Source organism: Hipposideros armiger, unplaced genomic scaffold (genome assembly GCF_001890085.2).
Source record: "Hipposideros armiger isolate ML-2016 unplaced genomic scaffold, ASM189008v1 scaffold_21, whole genome shotgun sequence".
NCBI lineage: Eukaryota > Metazoa > Chordata > Mammalia > Chiroptera > Hipposideridae > Hipposideros > Hipposideros armiger.
The window spans coordinates 5,762,562-5,788,439 of NW_017731371.1; the positions used below are offsets into that span (position 1 = coordinate 5,762,562).

General features: G+C 42.1%; 1 protein-coding gene across 2 annotated transcripts in view; it reads left to right on the forward strand.

Annotated features, from left to right (window-relative positions):
- Positions 1-7,818: 7,818 nt before the first annotated feature.
- The window catches only part of SLC12A2 (solute carrier family 12 member 2), a 93,570-nt gene continuing 75,510 nt past the window's right edge, over positions 7,819-25,878 (forward strand). Inside the window, exon 1 of one of the 2 annotated variants that reach the window (XM_019635396.1) lies at positions 7,819-9,004. In XM_019635396.1, coding sequence (XP_019490941.1) covers positions 8,276-9,004 — 729 coding nt within the window. In that variant the 5' untranslated portion in view covers positions 7,819-8,275. The remainder of the gene's footprint in view (positions 9,005-25,878) is intronic. The other variant, XM_019635395.1, reaches the window with a different exon arrangement.

The window sequence follows — 25,878 nt, forward strand, 5'->3', positions numbered from 1 at the left end:
CTTTATGACATACATTTGTAGGTAGAAGTGGGGATGAGAGAAGACAGAAATTACATTTATTTTAAATGCATTCATTATGAGCTTGCTGTTTGAATAAGCAAAACAGAAAATATTTAAATTCAGTCAAACTTTGGGTTGTCTTTTTTTGGAAGACATAATTCACAAATATGATTTAAATATTGAGAAACAGCACAGATTTTGACTGTTTAATTCTATGACTTTAACTGTGTTAACTATTCTGTAATCCAATCCCAGCCTTGCTTTCTCCTCCCTCCATGTAATCTTCCTTATATTCCCTCCTTAATTTCACATGCATAAAAGAAGCTGCAAACCTGTTACTCTCTGGAACATGTGAGATCTTGCTCTCTGGCATATGTCATCATGTTGCCTCAAATAAACTCTTACAAAAATTCTCTACGGGTTTGGACATTTTTTACGTCGACATGTCTATGGTATCAGTTATCATCTATTTGCAGAAGACCTCCACTTCTGTACTCGCTCACACCAACTTCTCCTTTGAGCACAAGATCCATGTAGCCAAATGCTTTAACTTTTCCATGTGGAAGTCTCAAAAATACCTCAAGCCCAATATGCCCAAGATAAAATTTCTCATATTTTTCTCCAAACATGGTTCTAGCATGTTCTCTTTCTCATGAATGTCACCACCATCTAACCCCAGGTAAATGAGTTAGAAAACTCACTATCCCTTATTCTCCCTCATTCCTCAATCCATTTCCAAGACTTTTGAGTTATGTCTCAAAATTTTCGAGGGTTCCAGTCAAGATGGTGGAGTAGGTAAATGCTGTGCTTACGTTCTCTCACAACCACATCAAATTACAACTAAACTACAAAACAACCATCATTGAGAATTGCCTGAAATTTTGCTGAACCAAAGCCCTATATCTAGGGACATGGAGAAGTCATCTCGAGACTGGTAGGAGGGGCAGAGACACAGAACAGGCGGTCCCACACCTGTGTGTGACCATTAAAAATCAGGAGCGGTATCTTGGCTGCAGAGGTGCCCCCCACCCAGAGGAGTGACCGATCCCAGCCCCACCCCAGCCCAGGGTTCCAGTGCTGGGGAGAGAAGTCCTCATAATTTTTGGCTCTGAAAACAAGCTGAGATTGTGGCTAAGAAGGAAGGCAGCTGCAGTCCCACGTGGTTTTCTTAAAGGGGCCATGCCAAACTCATTCACCGATGGAATCACTGGCTCTGAGCTCCAGCACTGGGGCAGCAGCTGAAGAGGTGATGGGACACATGCTGGGGGGAACTGAGTTGTTTGGCTTCAGGACAAGGGCTGGAGGGGCAGCTTTCTCCCAGACAGAGGAGCTGGCAGAAACCATTGTTTCTTTGTTGAGCCCTCCCCTTCCTGGAGTGAAGAAGCAGGTGGCCACCATATCTGAGTCTCCGTCAAGCTGGCTAGCGCCATTCATTCACCATTCCCTGGTGATTCCAGACCCCAACCCGTACAAATTTTGGGCACACCTAAACCAATTCCAGTGGCTTTTTCGTACAAACCTCCTGCCTTGGCTCATGCTGCTGACTTTCCTAGGGTCTCGCAAAGATTTGCAAAACCCAGACAAGCAGCATCTGGCTTGAGAAATGTCCCATACCTCTGGCTGAGCAGCCCTAAGCCTGGCACTAGTGGTAGCCAGCCTTGGTTCATGGCTTGGCCACTTGAGGCACTTCCAAGCACAGCATGGGTGGTGGCCATCTGCAGACTGCTTGTGGCTCCTGCTGGGTGACCCCAGGTGGGCATGGGCTTTGGCTGAGCTTGACCTGCAGCAGATCCCCTCCAAGGTGGTCCTGAGGCTGGTGCCCTAAGTGGGCAGCTTCAAAATGAGCTGGAGCATCACCCAGCTGCCTCCAAGAATGACACACGCAAGGGATGGATTGGGCAGGCACCAGTCTTGCTGAGGCAGATCTGGCTCTATAGGGTCAGCCCTGCTCCACAACTCCTCCACTGTAGTCACGGCCAGTGCTCCCAACAAATTAGCCTGAAGGTCAATCCCTCCCATTGACATACAAATAGCAACCAAGATTCTACTACAAAAGGAGGGCACACACAACCCACACAAGGGACACACCTGGAGTGTGCAGCTCAGGAAGACTGAGTGAGCCACTCAGCCCCACATAAGGCCACTCTACTAAGACCAAGAGACATAGCAGCCCTACCTAATACCAGAAAGAAACACAGGGAGGCAGCCAAAATGGGGAAACAAAGAAACATATCACAAATAAAAGAACAGAACAAATCTCCAGGAAAAGAACTAAACAAAATGGAGACAAGTAATCTAGAGTTCTTGATTCTCAGACACAAAGTTCCAAAAACTGGTTATAGGGATGTTCAGTGATCTCAGGAAGAACTTCAACAAAGAGATAGGAAACATAAAAATGGAAATAGAAAACATGAAAAGAACCAGTCAGAAATAAATGATACACTAATGGAAATGAAGAATACATTAGAGGGAATCAACAGTAGATTGTATGAAGCAGAGGATCGAATCAGCGATTTAGAAAACACCCAATCAGAACAGCAAAAAGAAAAAAGAATCTAAAAACAATGAGAATTTAAGGGGTCTCTGGGACAACATCAAGCATACCAACATTTACATCATAGGGGTACCAAAAGGAGAAAAGAGAGAACAAGGAATTGAAAACCTATTTGAAGAAATAATGATGGAAAACTTCCCTATCCGGGGAAAAGAAAACACAGATATACAAGCCCAGGAAGTCCCAAACAAGATGAACTCAAAGAGGCCCACACCAAGACACACCCTAATTAAAATGCCAAAGGTTAAAGACAAATAGAGGATCTTAAAAGCAGCAAGAGAAAAACAGCTAGGTTACATACAAGGGAGCTCCCATAAAATTATCAGCTTATTTCTCAACAAAAACTTTGCACACCAAAAGGGATAGGCAGGAAATTTTCAGTGATGAAAAGCAAGAACTTACAACCAAGATTACTCTACCCAGCAAAGCTATCATTTAGAATCAAAGGACAGATAAAGAGCTTCCCAGACATGAAAAAGCTAAAGGAGTTCATCACCACCAAACCAGTATTACAAGGAATCTTAGAGGGACTTCTTTAAGATGAAAAAAAAAAATATATATATATATATATATATATATATATATATATGAATAACAAAATGCCAATAACTGCAATACCCATCAACAATTACTTTCAATGTAAATGGATTAAATGATCCACTCAAAAGATAGGGGGCTGAATGGATAAGAAAACAAGACCCTTACATATGCTGCCTACAAGAGACTCACTTTAGATTGAAAGACACACAGAGACTGAAATTAAAGGCATGGAAAAAGATATTTCATGAAAATGGAAACAAACAAACAAAAAGCTGGGGTAGCAATACTTATACCAGACAAAATAGACTTTAAAACAAAGGCTAAAACAAGAGACAAAGAAGGACCGAGTAATCCCACTTCTGGGTGTTTATCCGAAAAAACCCAAAATGGTACTTTGAGGGGATATGCTCATCCATATGTTTATTGCAGCATTGTTCACAATGGTCAAGATATGAAGGCAACCTGGGTGTCCCTGAATGGATGACTGGATACAGAAGAGGTGGTACATTTATACAAGGGACTATTACTCAGCCATAAAAAAAAAAAGAAATCTTACCATCTGTGACAACATGGATGGACCTAGAAGGTATTGTGCTGAGTGTAGTAAGTCACACAGTGAAAGACAAATGTCATATGATTTCACTTATAAGTGGAATCTAAAGAATAAAATAAACAAACAAATGAACCAGAAACAAACTCAAAGACAGAGAGAACATTCTGAGGGGTGTCAGATGGAAGGGGTGTTATAAGTGGGTGAAGAAGGGGAAGGGATTAAGAAGTACAAATTAGTTGTTACACAGCTGTTATGGGGATGTAGGTATAGAAAAGGAATACAGTCAGTAATATTGTAGTAACCATGTATGGTGTCAGATGGGTACTAGATCTATTGGGGTGATAGATGGGAGGAGGTTGGGGCAGGGAGAAAAAGGTGAAGGGATTAAGAAGCACAAATTGGTAGTTATAAAATAGTCATGTGGATGTAAACATAGGGAATATAATCAATAATATGGTAATAACTATGTATAGTGCCAGGTGGGTACTAGTCAGGGGGTTCATTTCATAAATTATATAAATGTCTAACACCTCTATGCTGTACACCTGAAATTAATATAAAATAATATTGAATGTCAACTATAATTGAAAAATTGAAAAAGGAGGGAAAACATAAAGGGGAAATGAGAGGTTCAAAGTTCCAGGTATAAAACAAATAAGTCATAAGAATGTAATATACAGAATAGGGAATATAGTGATATTGTGACAGGGTGATACAGTGTCAGATGGTTGCTCGACTTATTATGATGATCACTTCTTTAGCATAGGGAATATAATCAATAATGTGGTAATAACTATGTAGAGTGCCAGGTGGGTACTGTGGAATAACTATGATGTACACCTGAAACTAATACAATACTGTATGTTAGCTATATTTTAATAAAAATCTTAGAAAAATATTTTTCTCCTGCCTTATCTCCTCTGCAGCCTCTATAATCCAAACTCCTATAGCTTGAGTAGTGGAGAAATCACCCTGGATAACTTGGTTTTGGCTGAGTGACCTCAGACAACATACTCAACATATTTTTAAGCAAGTGTTACATCTGCAAATCGGGGAAATACTATGATTTTCTTCACAATGTTGTTGTAAGAACAAAATAAGATTACTGATGTAGAGTTTAGCATAATACCAAGGACATAAATTCCCTATAAATGTTGGCTACTATAATATTACTATCATCTTATGCCTAAATTACTGAAATTGTATCCTGTCTTTCCATGCTTACTCTTGCTCCTCTCCAATCTTCTCCCCACAAAATAACTGAAGAGACTTTCAATAAATGTAAATCTGATCATATTCATATCTTCCTAGAAACCCATTAATGGTTTTATATGGCTTTTAAATAGACGAGATCATTTTATCACTGTTGCTCCTAAATCACTATGCTTTAACCAAATTGGCTTCAGGCTCCTTAGACAGTTCATGTTCACTCCATGAGGGCTTTTGCCCACAATATTTCCCTTTTTTGAAACCCCTCTGCAAGTTATAGTTTAATCTAATTATCCTTTGGCCTTCAGCTGAAAAGTCAGTTCCTCCCTAAGTCTGGTCTCTCTATTTTGCATTCTCATTATACCATGTTCCTCTCTGTCCCAGAACTTCTCATTTTGCACATATGTATATGAACGCAACTTTTATTATTACTATACATGTTTCCTCCAAAAGACATCTCAGACTGAGCTCCTGATAATTCCTCCCATCCAAGGCTGCTCCTTCATCTAAGAAAATAATACACCCTTATGCCACTTGCTCAGGCCCAAACTCTTGGATTCTCTTTCATACTCCATTAGCCATCAGCAACTTCTATTGCCTCTTCAGAATTCAACCACTTTCCCACCATTTCCACTGCTACCCATCGTGGTCAAAGCCACATCATCACTTCCTGAATTTTTGTGTTACCTCTTAACACATTTCCTTCCTTCTCATTTTGTCTCTACCTTTTACCCCAAGTATATTTACAACAAGGCAGCTAGACTGATCGTTTAAATATACATCAAATCATGTCATTCCTCTACTCTGACCCTCAATAACTTGCCATCTGCTGGGGACTGAATGGTGTCCCCCATTCCCCAATCCATATGTTGTAGCCCTAACCTATGTGGCTGTATTGGAGGTGGTAGCTTTAAAGTGATTAAGATTAAATGAGGTCACAAGGGTGGAGGTCTAATCTAAAACTAGTGTTCTTAAAAGGAGACACTAGAGTTCTCTCTTCACCATGTGAAGACACAATGAGAAGGTGGTGGTCTGCAAGACCAGCAGAGAACCCTTCACCAGAATCTGACCATGCTGGCACCTGAGCTTTCCAGCATCTAGAACCGTAGAAAAAGAAATGTCTGTTGTTTAAGTCACCAAGTCTATGGTATTTTGTTATGGTAGCCCAAGTTGACTAATACACCATTCCACTCAGAGTAAAAGTCAAAGACCTTCTAATAGCCTAAGAAGTCCTCCACATTTTGGTCTGTCATGCCCCCAACCTCTGAACTCTCTGACCTAATCACCTTTGATTTTCCCTACCCCTTAAGCAGCTTCAATCACACTGGCCTACATGCAATTCCAGGAACATGTCAGACATGCTCTTACCTTTGGGCTTGTCTGTTTTGCTCACTGCCAGATCCCCAGGACTCAGAGCACCTCACAGTAGGTGCTTACCATTTTTTTCAGTTCAATGGATGTTGAATTCCAACAGCCACCTAATTAGTTTTGGAGCTAAGAGGCAGCACACACAGGTCAGCTACTAAGGCTGCAATCCCCTAGTAGAAACAGCACAGCTTAAAGGGCCACTTGATTTTTCTGGCCTCTTCTGGTTTTCTGCTAATATCACGAAAGCTCAAGAGGGGATTTAAAAACTGGCTACATGATCCAAGAGCGGTTCCTTCCTCTCTCCATTTTTACAATAGAGATAACAAACTGTGATGAAAAACTGTGGTCAAAAAAGATCATGGTTATGACAATTTTTTTCAAAACTACCTGATTGCAGCTTTTTTTATAGTACTGTATTTCAAAACAGTTTGGCAAACTCTGCAGCTGTTTGATCATACTTCTAGGGTTAAGCAAAGATGTTTATCCCCATAAATAAAATTTAAAAATACATAAATAAAAACCAAGTGATCAAAGAAGCAATTCATTGTTATGTTTTTAAGTAGGGCCGTGGGTAGAATTTAGGTTAAAAATGGGTTCTGCTGCAACTTTCTTAAGTTGCAAAATAATTATTTTCCTGTATATTTTACAAAAGTGAAGATGGACCCGCAGAGGAGTACCTTTTTGTTTTTATTAAAACGGAGGAATAATTCTTCACAACTTAAACCATGCTGAAACTTCCCAGTTAGTTACTGCTCTCATTATATCCATCTCTACGCATCCTATCATTTTTGGAAATGCCTCGTTACGTCTTGAAACAATAAGGTACCACAACTAACCTCCCTTCTCACCGTCAAACATCACAGCTTTTAAAATAAAGGTGTCATCGGAAGTTTGGACACACCCACTGCATCATGACTGGAATTGGTCTCTAAATATGCAAATCTAACGCTGCCAGGCGGGTGAGTTTACCGCCTCAAAGGCGGCACAGAGGAAATCCTGCTTTCCCTTAGGCTCAGGCCTGATGTGAATGCGGGGAGTCGCGGCGGGAAGGAGCTCCGAGCAGGCCTCGCCGAGGGGCGCACCTCGCCCCGCAACTCCGGAAGCACCTGCGCGCGGGACAGGAAAGCGCCCGGCACCACCCGGAGGAGCCTGGGGCAGCAGGCGACTCCAGCACCGCCGCGGGTACCGCGCGCCCGAGGGGAAGCGGCCCTGTAGCCCTGCAGCATCTCGCGAGATCTCGCCGGCTCAGCCCAAGTACTGCGAGTTCAGAACTTAAAAAAAAAAAAAAAGCCAGAGGGCAGAGCCCTAGACCGCAGCCGTGGTGGTAGCGACCGCTGGAGCATCAGCAGTCGGCGTGGCCCAAAGCAGGGCCAGCGCGTCCCTTCGCCGGCCGCGCCGAGAGCCGCCCGCATCCTGGGCTGCAGTGGCCTGGGCTGCCGGCCCGTAGACGCGCAGCCCCAGGGGCGGGGAGAGAGGGAGGCGGCCGGGGGGCCTGCTCCTCATCACCGCAGAGCCGGGCGGGGGAAGAAGGTGGGGGGGATGGGAGGAGAGCAACGGAAGGGGAGGTAGCGGCGCCGATATCTTCCCGGCGACCGCGGTCAGGAGGCCGCGCCCGCTACCCGGTCGCTGTGCTCGTGCTGCCGGAGGCCCGGCGCGGACCTCTCGCGTGGGGCCGCGCAGGACCTCAGGAGGGCTGGGGCGCCCAGGGGCCGGCCGCCGAGCACCACTGCAGGACCACGGGTGGGCGGGCTGAGGGGCGGAGGAGCCGCGGGCCCCGCCTCCCGCGTGCTGCAGCGGGAGCCGCCACCGCCGCGGCCCCGGCGAGGCTTTAAACAGCGGGGCCCGCCCCGCGCTCGCTGCACTCGCGCGCTGACTCGGCTGCCAGCGCTGTTCGTGCCGGCCCGGCGGGGCTAGCGGCGGAGAGCGGGCGGCGGCGAGAGCGACTCCCTCATCTGACGTTGCGGCCGCGGCCACCGCCGGCCAGGGGCGCGGAAGGCGTGCAGCCCGCGACGTCCGCCAGGCTCTACGGGTCCTCCGGGGGTCGGGCAGCGATGGAGCCGAGGCCTACGGCGCCCTCCTCCGGCGCCCGGAGGCTGGCCGGGGTCGGGGAGACGCCGCCAGCCGCTGCGCTGGCTGACTCCGGGGTGGACCTGCCCGGCACGGCTGTGCCCTCGATGTCGGAGGATGCTGCGGCCGCTAGCCTGGGCGGCGGCGGGGTCCGCAATGAGGGCTCCGCGGCGGCCGGGGACGGGCTGGGCAGACCCCTGGGGCCCACACCGAGCCAGAGCCGCTTCCAGGTGGACCTGGTTTCTGAGAACGCTGGGCGGGCTGCCGCGGCGGCGGCGGCGGCGGCAGCGTCCGGGAGCAAGGAGACCCCCACCGGCGGGAAAGCCAGCGGCGAAAGCGGGCCGGCCAAAGGCAGCGAGGAAGCCAAGGGCCGCTTCCGTGTGAACTTCGTGGACCCGGCTGATTCCTCGGCGAACGACAGCCTGTCGGATCCGGCGGGGGTCGGAGGCGAGGGGCCCAACGTGAGCTTCCAGAACGGCGGAGACACCGTGCTGAGCGAGGGCAGCAGCCTGCACTCGGGCGGCGGCGGCGGCAGCGGGCACCACCAGCACTACTACTATGACACCCACACCAACACCTACTACCTGCGCACCTTTGGGCACAACACCATGGACGCCGTGCCCAGGATCGACCACTACCGACACACAGCAGCGCAGCTGGGCGAGAAGTTGCTCCGGCCCAGCCTAGCGGAACTCCACGATGAGCTGGAAAAGGTGAGCTCTCCCTGCAGCCCTGTCGCCAGCCCTCCTTCCCCAACCTCTGTCCGCGCTGACCGCGCGCGGCATGTGGCTGCCGGCTCTCCACGGGTGAGGCGGCGGGAATGGACGTGCACGACTCGCTGGCATCTTTGGATTCAGCTGTCAAGGGTGGAATTGCAGAGGAATGTAACTTAATCTCTTAAAGTTTGCAGCGGGTTAGGCTAGTTACGTGATACAGGAGCGGCAGCAGTAACAGCCTTCCCCATCCGGTTATATAGCGTGTACGCTTTGTTTCTCACCCACGCTTAACAATTACCATCCCTCTGAATGACAGTTATGCTTGTGGGCCACGGGAAGGGAATGTGCGGGAGTTTAGGTGAGGACGTCTCTCGGGAGAGAATGGAGAGCACCTAGCATCTGTGTCTTTTTTTAAAGATTGTATTGTATGGCTTATGTACACACACTCATTAGGGGTCCCAAGAGTGGGAACTTCAGTGTTTGAAGGAAAAATCTTAACAGGATGTGTTTGTGGTCTATGAATTAGTAAAGCTCAATTCCTGCAGTCTTGAATATGCAAAGATCATAAATCTTGGGACATGCTCTTCCTGATAATTGCATAAACCCATTTTTTAATGTAAACGTTTGGGGAGAGGACTATATCAAAATAATATGGGGGGGGGCCGCAGTCAGGGGGAGAAAAGAGAAGGGAATTGTTTTTTTTCTGTGGAGGAAGTCCAGAAAGACTTTCTAGGGTCTTGCATAAGTAGTTATACTCTGCGAACAGAAAGCCATCCCTATAAATTCGATTGATTTCTGTAATTCTGTTTTTTTATGGCCACATACGACTTTTATTTCTTTAGGGTACAAAATTATTATTTCGAGATAACATTGATGCTTTTGAGGTTTAGTTAATATTTAACTTTTTTATGAGTTGAGATTACTTAAAGTCTGCCTTTACAAGTGTATAATGGCTACATTGATGGAATTTTGTGAATGCAAAGAGTTGGTACCATACAGGTTGAAATTATCATAATGTGGAAAAGTTTAAGTACAGAAAGTATGTAATTTATTTTGGATATGATGATTTGAACTCATACAGTCATTTCGTACAAGACTGTACTTGTCCCAGTGTTTGATAATGTGACATTCATACAGTTTGAAATAATTACAGAGGTTCCCAACTCTTACAGCTTATTGATTGTTTAAAAACCTGACATCATTTAGCTTTGGATAATACTACTCCTGTTATTCCATTGTGGTATTTTGTCATATCAGAAGAAAAACAATTTTCAAAACACTTCTATTATTCATATTCCTGTAGTGTCTCTCAGATTTATTTTTTTTCCTTTCAAAACTCAATCTTTGTAAGGTAGATCTGTAGCTGGTAATTTTCCCTTTTCAAGAAAACTTTTATTACTGAAAATATTATACAGATACATTTCAGATTTGTTTCATCAAAGCCAAGTAGTTTAGCAGCAAAGCACTCTATATTTACCCATAAGTTTTAGAAAGGCTTTTTAAATTGAAGGATATTATATTCCTTGAACTTGTATGCTTCCTAGGAAAGTTTTTATTTTAAATTCTCTAGCAACAAAGCACTGGAAGTTCTCTAAAACTTCAGGGGTTTTTTTTGTTTGTTTTGGCATTGTTGGTCAGTTTACAGTGTCTAAAAAAAGAACACCTGTATTGCCAGCTGTATAGTTGTTGAACTGAGCCAGACTGTCAGCCTCAGCTTCCTCAGCTTTCAGGGTTATTTTGAAGATAAGGGGGGAAAAAAAAAAAAAAGCACATAAAGACACATGTTCAGTGCCTGGGAAATAATGGCTAGGGTAGTTATTATTTCAATGTTCTATTGATTGGCCCTTCAGAAAGTATGTGGTTAAACTCTAGGATTTCAATTAGATTCTCAATTCCTACATTATCAGGTGAATGTATATAAAATGTTCAGAGTTTCATTTATGCAACAGGTAGTACAATGAAGTCTTTGTAGTTTTTTATCTTGTACTACTCCGGTCCTTTATGGCCAAAAGAAAAAAAAAAAAGATTTATTAGATTAACTCAGCATAGAACCTCCTATTGAAGATCTTTTTGTTTAGAATTTAGCAAATGGATTAAAGAAATGTTTCATGTTAGGGAGTACAAATCTAGCTATAGAGATATACCCTTGTGGAAGGAGGACAAGAGAGGGGTGATAGCATATGTTGGCTAGATCCCCGAAAGTTGTTCCTCACTCTGTCTAGATTGACTTCTGTCTCCTTAAAACCTTTCCTAATACTTGTAGCCCTCAGTGAACTATAATATTTTATAATATTTAATTCTAGCACTTGATTGATCTGTAGTAGTAAAGTTGGGTAGCTAAGTGCTTCAGTATCTACCATGGATCTAACTCGGTGCTAGGAACTATGAAAGAACAAAAGTAAAAGACAGGCACTCCAGACTGTTAGGGGAAAGGACCACATTGTCATCCTTCTACTTGAATTCCTTTCATTGCACAGCACTGTTACTTTATAAAGTATTTTGCCTAAAAATCCAACTGAAGGGGAGTAGTTAAATGTCCATGGTGCATCTTGCTGTATTATGCAGCTATCCTAGGGCCAGCACTCATGAGTTCTCCGTTTATCAAATATTTATTGGTGAGAGGAGTTTCTTAGGTGTTGGACACATGGCTGTGGCACTGTGGGATGATGCAGTGATTAGAAAATCAGATACTAACTCTGTTTAATCATACATTAACCAAAGAGTTGAACAAGTAATATAGTTAGAAATTCCTCCCCCCCCCCCCAGTGCTATGCAAGGAAAGGATAGGATTCTAGTGAGGCTATAATAGGACCTAATTTTAATAGGAATTGGGGAAGTCTTTTTCAAGAAGTGTGACATTGAAGCTGAAGCCTGAAGGATAAGTTGATGATAGGGCAGGACAACATGCCAGGTCAAAAGGACAGTGTATGTGAAGGTAGTGAGGCGAGGCAGTGGTATGTCCAAAGAACTGTAAAGAGGCTAGTGAAAGATTTCCCTATAAATGTAGTTGGAAGGGATTGAAGGATTTTGTGTGAGGCAGCAACATGATCTGTTTTGTTTTAACATTGCTGGCTGCTGGATAGAGAATGGGTTGGCAAGGGCAAGAATGGAAGCAGTGAGACCCAAGCTATGACTGTGGTCTGGGTTGCAGATAATAAAGCTTGGTGGCAGAATTCATTGGATGTAGGTGGATTGGATGTGGGTGTGAAAGAGAAGCTGATTCCCAGGTTGCACTTGAGCAACTGAGTAGATGGTGGTACTGATGCCTGAGATAGGAAAAACTAAAGAAGGAATAGATTTGGGGAGTGGGGGAAGAAAGAATTCTGTTTAGGTAGCCTGTAAGATATCTTAGTCCAAGAGGCACTATGAGGGAGGGGGGCATCATACATTTGTGTGTAAAATGTGTGTGTGTGTGTATACACATACATACATATACATATACACATGTAAAAATACTATATATATATAGAAAGAGAGAGAGAGAGAGAGTGTGTATGTGTGTGTGTGTGTGTGTGTGTGTGTGTGTGTGTGTGTGTGTGTGTGTCTAGTGTCTAAGGTTATGAATAAAATTACTTAAGGAGAGTGGGTAGATAAGAGAATGGAAATAGGGTCTGGGATTAGGCCTAGAGAATGTTGGAAGGTCTGCTAGAGATTGAGGAGACACTAGCAAAGGAAATGAAATAGGAGCTGCTACGCTGGTGAGAAATAGTCAGGAGAGCAGTGTCAGGGAGACTGAAAGAAAGAAGAGTTTTGAAGAAGGCCGAGTAACTCAGTTGGTTAAGAGCTTGCTCAAGAATACGAGCTCTGAGCCACAGGGTTGCTGGTTCGATTCCCACATGGGCCAGTGAGCTGCGCCCAAGCTGAGCTGCCGCTGAGCTGTCAACAGGTGGCAGGATGGCTCAGCTGGTGAGAGCACGTGCTCCTAACAACAAAGTTGCCTGTTCGAGATGGTGGGCTACACCCGCCAGCAACTAAGAATGAACTCAGCATCTTCAGCTGAGCTGCTGCCCCGGTGGCTCAGGGGTTAGAGTGTGCGCTCTTAACGACGAAGCTGCTGTTTCGACTCCCGCATGGGATGGTGGCTACGCCCACCTGCAACTAAGATTGTAACACAGCACCTTGAGCTGAGCTGCGCGACTGGACTTGGAGCTGAGCTTGCTGCATCCTCCACAAATAAGATTGAAGGACAACAACTTGGCTGTTGCCCTCCCCCAATTCCCCAATTAAAAATAATAATAAAAGAAGGCAGGAAGTCTTCAAAGGTGGTGCCAGAAATTGATTTTCTTTAAAAAAAAGTATTTCAAGGTCCGGCCGAGTGGCTCATTTGGTGAGAGCATGAGCTTTGAGCAATAGGGTCACAGTTCGATTCCCACATGTGCCCGAGCTGAGCTGCCAACAGGTGGCAGGATGGCTCAGCTGGTGAGAGCACGTTGCCGGTTAGACTCCCACATGGGATGGTGGGCTGTGCCCACCCGCAACTAAGATTGAACACAGCACCTTGAGCTGAGTGGCTGCAAGCTGCCGATAGGCGGCCGGATGGCGACTGGACTTGGAGCTGAGCTAGCTGCACCCTCCACAACTAAGATTGAATTTCAAAAAATAAAACAAAGTGGTGATTCCTGCTCCTACAAAAAGAAGAAAACAAATGGAGGGATGGCAAACAAAGAAATTAGAAATTGATGGACAACTTCAGCATGTACGATGGAAAGCATGATTATCAAATGTGGAAAAGTATGGTGGTTGACAATCTATAATAGCTCCTACTGGATATAAAGTATTATTAAAGCAGTTGTAAAAGGTAGCATTACCTTGGCACAGTTATCCTTAGGCTGAGGCTTGGGAGCCTTTTGCTGGTGGTACGTCAAGTCTTTGTATAAGACCTCTTACATTTTATCCTTTTATCATTAATAAAATCGGAGAGGTAAAGGGAACAACTATAATATCAAGTGTGTTTTATGTCTCGCTGAGCTTGTTGGTTTTTTCATTTAATTCTTAAGAAATAGGTCTTACATTTTACTCAGGATAAAATGGGCTCACAGAACATGAAGAAATTGCTCAATGTCACTCTTCTAGAAAGTGGTACAGATGGCATTTATGCCCAGGTTTTTCTGACTAATGCTAGAACATAGTACCTCCTCTTTCTAATGACCTCTTCTTCCTGTCTATCCCCCAGACCTGCTCTGAAATGGCAGGGATGTGGAGTGGGACACATTGGGGTTTACCACCATCACCTCTCTACCATGACTTCCTGAGAGTGGGATGGTTACATAACTGAGAGAAATGAGGAATTCTCATGATGATATATGATATGACTGTCTCTTTCACTAGGATCTGAACTTGTGTCTCATTCATCTCCATACAGAGAATAGGTACTTAATAAACATTTATTCATTGACTGTATTAGGGTGGGAAATTCCTCCTACTTGACCAGGACTTTCAGTTAAAACATTAAACAAGTACCGTATTTCCCCATGTATAAGACGCACCCTTTTTAAAAAAATTTGGGGTCTAAAAACTGGGTGCGTCTTATACAGTGGTTGTAGATTTTTTACTTGCATTTCCCACAAGTGATGAGTTGTATGAATTTTATGATGAATAAAACTTGAGCTCAATAACTTTATGTAATACATTTTTTTCAAGTTTTGGGCCCCAAAATTAAGGTGCGTCTTATACATGGGAGCGTCTTATACGTGGGGAAATACAGTATGCTACCTTTTCTAACTCCTGTAGTTGCTTCTCTCTGAGTGGGCTGTGTTGATTCTTGGACAAGAAATTCCATACACTACTAATCATTTCAGCACATAGCTTAAGTTCTTAGAGGTCATCCTGGAGAAGCAAGAATGAGTCACATCCCTGGGGTTAGGGAGTAGAGTAGTTACAGGATTGAGTAAAGATGGGACCCTGATAAATGTTTGCATGTGGCAAAGTCAAACTTGGATTATTTCACAATTTTGTCAGGGGCTCCACCCTACTAAACCCATGCCACCAGAGCTGAAGCCTGATGCATCCATAATACTGTATGCATTCCGTAGGTATACACACACTGCCTAGGTAGAAGGTCAATCTGGGGATTTCAAATGTGGCAAACAATCTGTCCACTGCTATCATAGTTGATTTCTTTTCTATGTGTATTGGTGTTCATACTCACATTCCCAGTCCTGTGAAACTAGAATCTAAAGTAGAATCTAAACCCAAATAGTGTTTCTTGGTTCTTATGTGTTGATTGTGTTTGTTTTCATTAATTTTGTGAGTGTGTGTGAAGATTTTGGGGAATTGGGGAAGGGGAACAGCCAAGTTGTTATCCTTCAATCTTAGTTGTGGAGGGCACAGCTAGCTCAGCTCCAAGTCCAGTCGCCATCTGGCCACTCGTAGGCAGCTCGGGGCAGCTCAGCTCAAGATGCTGTGTTCAATCTTAGTTGTAGGTGGGCATAGCCCACCATCCCATGCAGGAGTCCAACCGGCAACCTTGTTGTTAGGAGCACATGCTCTCGCCAGCTGAGCCATCCTGCCACCTGTTGGCAGCTCAGCTCAGGTACAGCTCACTGGCCTATGTGGCGACTGGACCGACAACCCTGTTGCGCAGAGCTTGTGCTCTTAACCAACTGAGCCACTTGGCTGGCCCTCATTAATTTTTAATTACATGTTTCATATATGTGTTTAGAAAGACAATAGTACCAATCCAATTGGTTCCATGCTGAATTGAAAAGAATATAAATTTGGTTATTCAACAGATCCTTATTGAGCACCAGCAACACTGTTCTGGGGATAGGCAGTGAACACAACAGAATTATGGAGCATTCATTCTAGTGGTAGGAGACAAACAAATAGGTTAGATGTAATTGCTGTGAAGAAAATTAAAGGGGGGTGGATAGTGATGGCTGTGGTGGTTGTGTTGTAGAGTGGTTAGAGAAAGCCTGCCTGATATATGAGCAGACACTAGAAAGGAGTAAGATCACCCCATGCAAATACCTGGGGCGAAGAACACTAGGCAGAGGAACTGCAAACACTAAGACCCTGAGATGGGAGTGTGCTTTGCGTGACTGAGAAACAAGGCCAGAAAGACTGGAGTGACAAGTGGGAGAGTGATAGGAGGGGAGGTCAGAGCGGTCAGCGGTGAGGAACAAGTAGTGTAGAACCTCGTACATCATGGTAAAGACTTAGGATTTTACTCTGAGGTAGGGAGCCATGGAGGGTTTTGAGCACAGACTTGACATGATCTGACTTAAGTTTTTAAAATACCACTGATTCTATGTGGAGAATATACTGTCTGAGGGTAATGGTGGAAGCTGGGAGACCAGTTAGAAGCCTCTTAGAGTGTTTCAGTGAAGATGATGATGACTTTTACTAAGGTAATAGTGTTTAGTACAGTGAAACCTGTTCTTCAGGCACTGGCTATGTTTGAAAGGTAGAATTTTGGGGATTTGCTGATGGCTTGGATGAAGGGTATGGAAAGATTAATGCCAGGTTTTCCCCCTGTTTAGAGTGGAGTCGATAGATAGGGAGACAAGGAAGATGGTGGGGAGAACAAGTTTGGGAGGTGGACTCAGGAAGTGAACTTAATTCTATAAATTAGTTCCACAATGGGAGCTACTGGTTAGTGAAAGAAAAGAACTTAAGAAAACAAATTTTAAATTGTAGCATAAAAATGTGCTTGTATGCTACAAATTTTAGGGAAAACCGTGAAAACCAGTAGTTTCTCAAATGGGGTACAAAGGGTTAGGGAACTAGTGGATTGATTCCACAGAGTGAAAGAGTGAGGGGATGAACAACAAGGAGAACTAAAAATACTGAAGTTAAAAACAGATCAATGGCTTCCTATTTAAATGACAAAAGCTGTCATCTGCCAGTGGCTTTAATATTCTTTCCTTTCTTACTAGAACCTGTACCAGTGCTGTCTTAAAGCTGTAACGAAAAACGTGGAGTTGACAGAGAACTTGGGGATTTCTAATTGGAAGAAGGGGAAAATCTGAAAAGCAAAAATAACTTAGTGGAATGTTCTCTCTCTGCAGAAGCTAATTATGGCTGGTGTGTTTGTACTACCCTAGGGCTCAAATTTCTCTGCTTTAAATGTTCGCTGTGCTGTCTCTGACGTTCACAAATTAGATATTCATTTAGGTTAAGAACTTTAAAAACTTCTGGCATGGTTCTTTGTTGGGTTGGTTGAATTAGTTCCTTCATCAGTGTAGCTTCTGAACAGTTTAGTGTACAAGGCATTTTGGAGCTTTTTCGTGGATGGGGGCTTGGTAGGCTAGGCTTGATTAGTCCAGTGGAAGAAGACTTTCAAAGGACCTAGGACCCACCATCTGCTGTAGTATGACTTCTACCCCATTATTTCATCTAAATAGTTCTTGTTGAAGTCACCAAGACTTCAACCTTATCACCAATGCAGGACACTTTCTTTTTCTTCCCTCCCGCAGCAGTCTTCAACCTTCCAGCAGCATTTGATGTTCTTTTGAAGTCTTTTCTCTTCCTTGGCTTCCATAATATCACTCTTCATTTTTCTTCTCCCTCTCTGGCTCTTTCAGCCCAGTTCTTTTGCATTTTCTTTATCTGTAAACTGGCCACCCTCAAAGGCTTGATTCTGGCTTTCATTCTTCCTCTGTCTTCTCTCCCTCCCTACACTATATTATCTGTAGGCTAGTGACTGAAAATTCTCTCTCTCACACATACCTCTTTTCTGAGTTCTGGGCATCCAGTACCTGCTGGAAATTTTTGCTTTATGTCTCCAAGGCACCCTAGACTCACAGACTTGAGTGCCTCCCTCCCTCTCCAAAAACAGAACAGCCCAGGCCTTCTTCCAGTGTGTCTCTGTGAATGGTACCACTATTGTATTGCACAAGTGAGAAACCTATGAGTCATCCTTGACACTTTCATTCCTCCACATCCAGTTCATTACTGAGTTCTATCACCTTCATTTCCTAAATATTTTTATCTTTACTACTACCATCCCAGACCCAACTGCAGCATGCCCCTCTACAGTAACCAGACTGGATTCTCTAAATTCACTATGTCCCGTCCCCCCACCCCCCCTCACTATTATGCCCAGAATGATCTTTTCAAAACAAAATGGATTATTGTCATTCCTTGGCTTAAAACGAGCCCTGCATTGTCTCACTCTGGCCTACCTCTTCTTCAGTGTTAAAATGATTCAATGGCGCAAGACTTCCTTTGCCATAGCGTCTTTGTACTTGGTACTATCTGAACTTTTCCTCCCTTCTCCATACACACAGTTAACTTTTCAGTTTAAAGATTTTACTTCAATCCTTATTTCCTCAGAGAGGAAGACTTATTGTCCCCAAGTCTAGGACAAACCCCTTCCCCCTTAAAGCCCTTATTTCAGTTAGTGATAGTATATTTGAGTCAACTTGAACTTTAAGCCCCATGCGAAGCAGACTATGTCTGCCTACTTATTATGTTAATGATAAACACCTAGCATCTTGTATATAGGCTTGACCTTCAATCAATATATGTTGAATAATAGAACTAGTTCTTTATAAATTAATGTAGTATAAAAACATCTTAAACTCTTTTACTACCTTATATTTGTTAGCTAGAATTTCTAAGGGACATTTGACAGGCAAATTGCCCCAATTTGCACATTTGAAGTTGAAGGCGCAAAAGAGCTGTTACTTGTGCAGCATCACAGGACCTGTAACTGGCAGAACGAGGGTTGGAACTTGCAGCAAACATTCTGACTTGCGGTTGGCGTTACTTCCATTATCCTACAGTTGAATACTGTAGAAGTTCTTGTTATTTTGGTGAGTTTTTCTCTTTTTTAAATATCTGTGACAGTTGTTTTTTAGTCCACTGAAGATAAAGTAGAAAAGATTTGGAGTCCTCAATTTCACTGTGTGGATATATCTTTTCCTAGTAGAAGAGTCTCAAAAAAGAAATTAAATATAAGAAAGTTTCTTATAAATGAAATCTTAACTAAGTTTTCTTTCCCCATTTCCTTTGCCTTTCCCTATTCATATCTTCCATACGTGCAACCTAAATTTTTTGATGTTCTAGGTTTGCATTTTTCAATACTGTAACCATTAGTCACAGTGGCTGTTAAACTCAATTTAAATTAAAATTAAAAATGATGCTCAAGACACATTTTAAATGCTCAACACTCATATGGGGCTAATGGCTACTGTATTCGACTATGGAGATATAGAACATCTCCATCATCACAGATCTATTACACAATACTGTCAAGGGAGAGAAATCCAAGGAACTTTTTTTTCTTTCCTCATTCCTTATTTCTTTTTTTTTTCCTTCCACATTAAATAGTCACCATTAGTTTAAAATCAAGAGTCAAATTTTCTTCTAATTTTGCATGGGATTCTTCCTCAAATAAAGGTTTCTAAAACATAGTAGGCCCTCAATCAAGTGTTTTTTCGAATCGGTGGAATTTATCTTTTTCTTCCCAAGAATTGAGATCTGGGTCTTTAATTGGAAAGGCTGTATAGAATTTCTTAACGTTATATAAAGTGTTAGAGTTTCCAGAGCATCTAAAGCTACATAATCTATTTTTATTCTTCAAATCTATCTTTAAAGGAGATGGGTTTCAAAAGGACTTGGAGTAGCAGTCTCACTTTGCAAGACTGTGGTTTGCCTAACGCCACATAACTTAACACTTGGTGAAGCTGGGTCATTTTGAAATTAGGTCTCTGTCCCCCTATGCTTTTCTTCTGGACCAGTGATTCCTAAATTTCTAAAAATCACCTAAAGAAAAATAACAGACTCCTCTCTGCCAAGGAATATAGATATATGTAGTTTTCGAAAAGCTTTCTGGTGATTTCCCAGAAAGCCAGGTTTGAGAACCAATGCCCAGACCATATTGAGAGTCTTAACACTTTGGTTGTCCCAGTGACAGTATGCATAGTTATTTTCTTTGATGTGCTGACTCACAACTTTGAAATACCCTTATATAGACAAGTGCTAACTATGAAAAAAATCTGTCTTTAACCATTAGATAACTATACTGAATTGCATTAAGTTGCCAATTATTGAACACCTGCCATGTTTCATGAGCTCTCTGTTGTATGGGCACAATAACCTTCCAAACCAGATAATTTACAGATAGACAAACTCAGAGGCTAATAGCAACTTGCCCAAGTCTAACAGCCAGTAAGTGGTAGATGCTAGATTTAAACCTAGCCACATTAATGAAAGCTCGCATGTGAGGTGTTAGGACAAACATATATGTTGCTTATGAAGTGGCCTATTAAAATCCTGTCAGAAATCAGACATAAAAGTACTGTTAAGTTTGAATCCTGATGAGTTCACGTGGAATGGTTGGTCCCAGATACTACCTCTTTTTATAGAACCTAAAGGTTTTAGGCATAAACACTCAGCCTTTACTATTTTAGAAATTAAGCTTTATGATAAATTACTCTCCATACTGGCTTCCCTATAAATTTATAGAAATAATAGATTTGGTGTATAGGCTTGGAGAAATTATGACACTGTCTCACTGGTTTCTATCCCAATTATTTGGCCTATTTGCTGATCAGAAACAAGGATGATTCAGTAATTAAGCAAGACAACAACAATGACAACAAAAAGGCTTTCACACAAAAGGGATTCACCCCACCTGCACTTGGGGTCTGTATAGTTACACTTTATACATAGTTATAACAAATGTGACTGTCTGGTTTCAGAACCAGGGCAGGTTAGAAGGGAAAATGAACACTGGCAAAGGGGGGAGCCAGAGATAGCCAGCATGTTATAAAGACAGCAGATAAGAAAATCATGAAAAGCAGAAACAAAGTTCTCAGAAAATAGCCTAGAATAGTATTTTAGAGTAAATGCAGAGATACAGGACCAGAGTTTTGGTTATCACAGCACCTCCATTTAACATAGTGCTGGAAAAAATGAATGACAGTGGTTTAAATATTAATACAAGAAAGAGTCAACAAACTACACATTTTTGGAAATTTTCAGGCTCAGGTCATCCTAGAATATTAAATTTTAAGAGGCTGAGGATTAAATCCTTTTCAAAACCAACACTTTAAAAATTTACTCCAAGGGTTTCATTTTCATTGTACTTTGTTTATTTAAAGTTTTTATTATTTCATAATGAAGAGAAAATAATACAGAAGGGTTGGAAAATAGAGAAATAAGTTAAAGACTAACATTTTTGCACTTTTATATGTATTTTTAAGCTACAGTTTTATATCCTACTCTTCTCACCTAGCATTAAATAAGCAATAGTAAAAAAAGTAGTTTCCTGTGTCACCACTTAGTAATCATCTATTTAAGTGAATATTTGTATGATATACATGTACCATATGATACATGTACCATAACTTGCATTTTCTCTTTGTAGACTAGTCTATTTACATTTATTGTGATTTGGTTGTAATTAAGCCTGGTATTTTGCTGTTTGTTTTTTTATCTGGTTTATGTTCCTCTAACTTTTTTAGTATTCCATTTTAATTCTTCTATTGTCTTTCTAGTTCTATATCTCTGCATTATTGTTTTAGTGGTTATTCTACTTAGGGAGAATTTTGAATGTCTCACCTACTTTCCTTAGTGCTCTGGTTGTCATATAAATTATAAAACCAACAATACATTTGTATTTTTGCTTTCTACAGCCATGTAGCTTTAAAAAAGAAAAATACATAATAGTATTTTATACTCAGATTTATTTTTATTCTTTTTCATTTCTTATAGGTCTGTGTTGCCATCTGATACCGATTCCATTCCATGACTACTTCTTATAATGAAGGTCAACTGGCAAAAAAGTTCTTTTAGCTTTTGATTAGTTGAAGGTGTCTTTATTACACTTCACTTTGGATGTAGACTTCTTGGTTGACAGGGTTTCCTTCTTTCAGCCCTTTGAATATTCACTTCCAGTGTCTTCAGGCCACCACTGCTTCTGATAGGAGAGCCATTAATAATATCATTGCTTGTCTATATATATATGTTGTTTTTCTCTGGTTGTTTTTAAGATATTATCTTTAGTTTTCAGCTGTTTGTGCATAGGGGTGTCTCTCTTTGTGTGTATCCTTTTTGGGTCTGTTAAATTTCTTGTGTCTATAAGTTAATTCTTTTCACTGCTTCCTCCTGCCGTTTCCATTCTGCTGTTGAATCCATCTAGTGATTTTTTTTTTTTAAGATTTTATTGGGGAATTGGGGAAGGGGAATAGACAAGTTGCTGTCCTTTTGTTCTTCAGTCTAGTTGTGGAGGACGCTGCTTCACTGGCCCATGTTGGTATTATGATCATTGCATTCTTCCCAGCTGAGGCAGTTGGTTGCCGGCCATTGGACAGCCCGCTCACGGCGGCTCACGGCAGCTCACACCGGCTGCCAGCCACTCACACTGGCTGCCAGCCACCCGCGGGAGCTCATGGCAGCCCACTGCAGCAAGGGCTGCAGCCTACGCCGTCACTGGCAGCTCACGGCAGCCCAGCTCCAGGTAGGGCCGTTGTTCACCATCTTAGCTGTAGAGGGCGCAGCGTCACTGGTCCTCATGTGGGATCCAAACCAGGGCCCTGCTGCTCAGAGGTGGCGTCCCAAGCCAACTCTTAACCAATATGCCACTTGGCTCGCCCTAGTGAATTTTTTATTTCAACTATTGTGATTTTCAGGTCTAAAATGTCGAATTTTTAAAAGAGTTTCCATTTCTCTGTTGAGATTCCCTCTGTTATTCACTGGTACCATATTTACCTTTAATTTTTGAACATGTTTAATATACATAATCTGAAGTCTTTGTCTGCCTACTTGGAGTTATTTCTAAAGATTGGTTTGTTTGCTCTTTTAAAAAAGATTTTATTGGGGAATTGGGGAAGGGGCACAGCCTAGTTGTTGTCCTTCAATCTTAGTTGTGGAGGGTGCAGCAAGCACAGCTCCAAGTCCAGTCGCCATCTGGCTGCCCGTGGGCAGCTCGTGGCCTCTAAGCTCAAGGTGCCGTGTTCAATTGGTCGTGGGTGGGCGCAGCCATCATCCCATGCAGGAGTCGAACCAGCAGCCTTGTTGTTAAGAGCACGCGCTCTATCCCCTGAGCCACCTGGGTGGAAGCTCAGCTCAAGGTGCTGAGTTTAGTCTTTAGTGGGGGGGCGGGTGTAGCCCACCATCTCCAACAGGCAGCCTTGTTATTAGGAGCACATGCTCTCACCAGCTGAGCCTCCCTGCCACTTGTTGGCAGCTCAGCAGCAGCTCAGCTCGGGTGCAGCTCACTGGCCCATGTGGGAATCGAACTGGTGGCCCTGCTGCTCAGAGCTCGTACTCTTGAGTAAGCTCTTAACCAACTGAGCCACTCGGCTGGCCTGGTTTGTTTGCTTTTTATTAGGAGTTAAGTTTTCCTGTTTAGTAGTATTTTGGGTTGAAAACTGGAAATATAGATAATACATTGCAGCAACTTTGGGTTATTGTTGTTTATATTCTTCTAAGGATTATTATTTTTTGTTCTAACATGTACTTAACTTGCCTAGGTTAAAACTTCAAACTGGTTCCTCTCCCCTAAATGTGCTAGCTGATATCTGCTCTGTTTTACGGTTTCCAGCTGCTTTTTTAGCCTGGCTTCTGTTGGAAGTGGGTGGTTTCCCCTATACCTGTGCCATTTAGTTGTCAACTGAGATTTGTGGTTTACCCTTACTATCATTCCATTTTTCCCTAAAGATTCCCACTTAATTTCCAACCCTTCTGCTGGCTTTTGGGCTCTGTTCTCTGATATTTCAAGTTATTAAGGTTTCACTGTTGGCCTTCCAAGTTACATGTATTTGAGGAATGCTCTCAGTTTAAAAAGGCAGCAAACTCAGGGATCTCACCCAGAGCAGCTCTATCTATCAAGAGTATTTCCTTTCTGGTCTTTGCTTTCTTCCATTTGCCCTAGGTTCTATATCTACCTCTACTACCCCTACTCCTATCTATCTAGTTTAGCTGTCAGTGAGGGATTTCAATCTTGGCCTTTCCACTTAATACTTTGTGACCTTCAGAAAAGGACTTGCCACCTCTGATCCTCAGTTTCCTTCTATAGAAATGATACTTCATCGTGAGAAATAATCATATTCATGTGAGAAATGCATGAAATATCAAGTGCATGTCATGCACTAAATGTAATTTTTATCATCACATGGTTCTCCATGTATATTGCTTTTATAACGTTTTACCCGTTTATGATGCCACTTGTCATGTATTTATATCTTTGACAACTTTTGGTTATTATTACTTTAAAAATAAAGCAATTTAAAATATAGATCACATAGTTATATTATTAATTGATACTGAAAGGTATAAGTTTTCGGGTAATTTGAATTAAAGTGTTTTCAAGCTACTAGTTTATTGACTTTAGCAAGTTGGGATTTGAAATGATACATAATTATGCTATTCTTAATGCATTCTGTTGTAATTCAGCCTTGAATGACTAGTAAAGAACATGATGGGCTAGGTAGAGAACTGAATTCTTTAACTGCAATCAGCAGTTTTGACTTGGTTCATTGTAAAGTCACATGGCCACACCATCCACTTTTATCTGTGGCACTTGAGTTTTGAGCTTTGCATTAATGCCACTGGATATTAATAGACCATTGTTAGCCAGAAGAGATTGGATTCCTGTAAAACAATACTTCGTTTTGAGAGAATAGTCTGTAGGGCATTACACTGAATACACCAATCACCGACAGCACGGACAGGAAATGTTGGTTGCTTTAGGATGATACAATTGGCTAGTACTTGATGAAAAAATTGTGAGAATAAATCCAGCCACTTTGGCACCTAAGTTTGCATATATATATATATATATATATGCATCAGTTTTAGTTACTAATTTGGCTATGTTTCATGATATTGGCTTACCTTAGTATTAAGCAGATGCTATTAAACTATACAAGAAATTTTTACCTTTAAAGTATCTATTGGGGGAGAGTGGGGCAGTGGATTGGGGGAGGGGAGTTGTCACTTTGTGAGGGGTAAAAAGTATAACTATTGCACTGTTTTATACACCTGAAACTAATAAAAAACATCATAAAGTAGTATCTATTAATACTTTAGTTCAGAGGTTTGCTTTTAGGATTAAAATAGCATTTTTTGGTGAACTTTTAATATTTTTGAAGTATAATTTGGGGTTTATTTAAATCGATAATAAGCTTCTTGTAAACAAAGCAATAAATTCTTGTATATTAACAGTGCCCTGGAATAAAGATCCCCACTCCTCTGGCTGTCATTAGCAGTGATTTAATTTGCTTAATTAAAGCTGGGCCCAGAAGTTTTGCTTCTTTTCTCAGACTATGCAACCTAACATAAACCTCAGCTACACCTGCTTAAAATGCTTATCAGTTGCTACTAAAGGAAATAGGAAAGAGAGGAAGTTATCATTTACTTAGTAGCTTTTAGTTCTAAAGAAGATACAAAACATTTCTAGTAGTATGATCTTTGATCATGAAAGCCACGTTCAAACACTATACCCACTTGACTTGCTGATGGAGTAGGTGATAAATCCTCTCTCACCAGGCAAAAAGGCGATTCCATGTTTGTATGTAAAGGTCATTGTTTTTGTTGACACTTTTAAAAGTCTTTCTTTTATTGTGGAAAATAACAGAGAAAAAAATAATAAATGTATAACTTAAGTGATCAACACCCAGATCAAGAAATAGAACATTGCTGGTGCCCCAGAAATCCGCTGTGCACTCCTTTCTGATCTCTCTACCCCCAAAGGAGCTGCTGTCATGACTTAATGGTGATGAATTTCTTCAGCCTTGGTTTTGATTGTTTTTTGGTTTTTTTTTTAATTTATACTTTTTTTTTAAGATTTTATTGGGGAATTGGGGGAGGGAACAGCATTGGGGAATCAGGGAAGGGGAAGAGACAAGTTGCTGTCCTTTTGTTCTTCAGTCTAGTTGTGGAGGACGTCACTTCACTGGCCCATGTTGGTATTATCATTG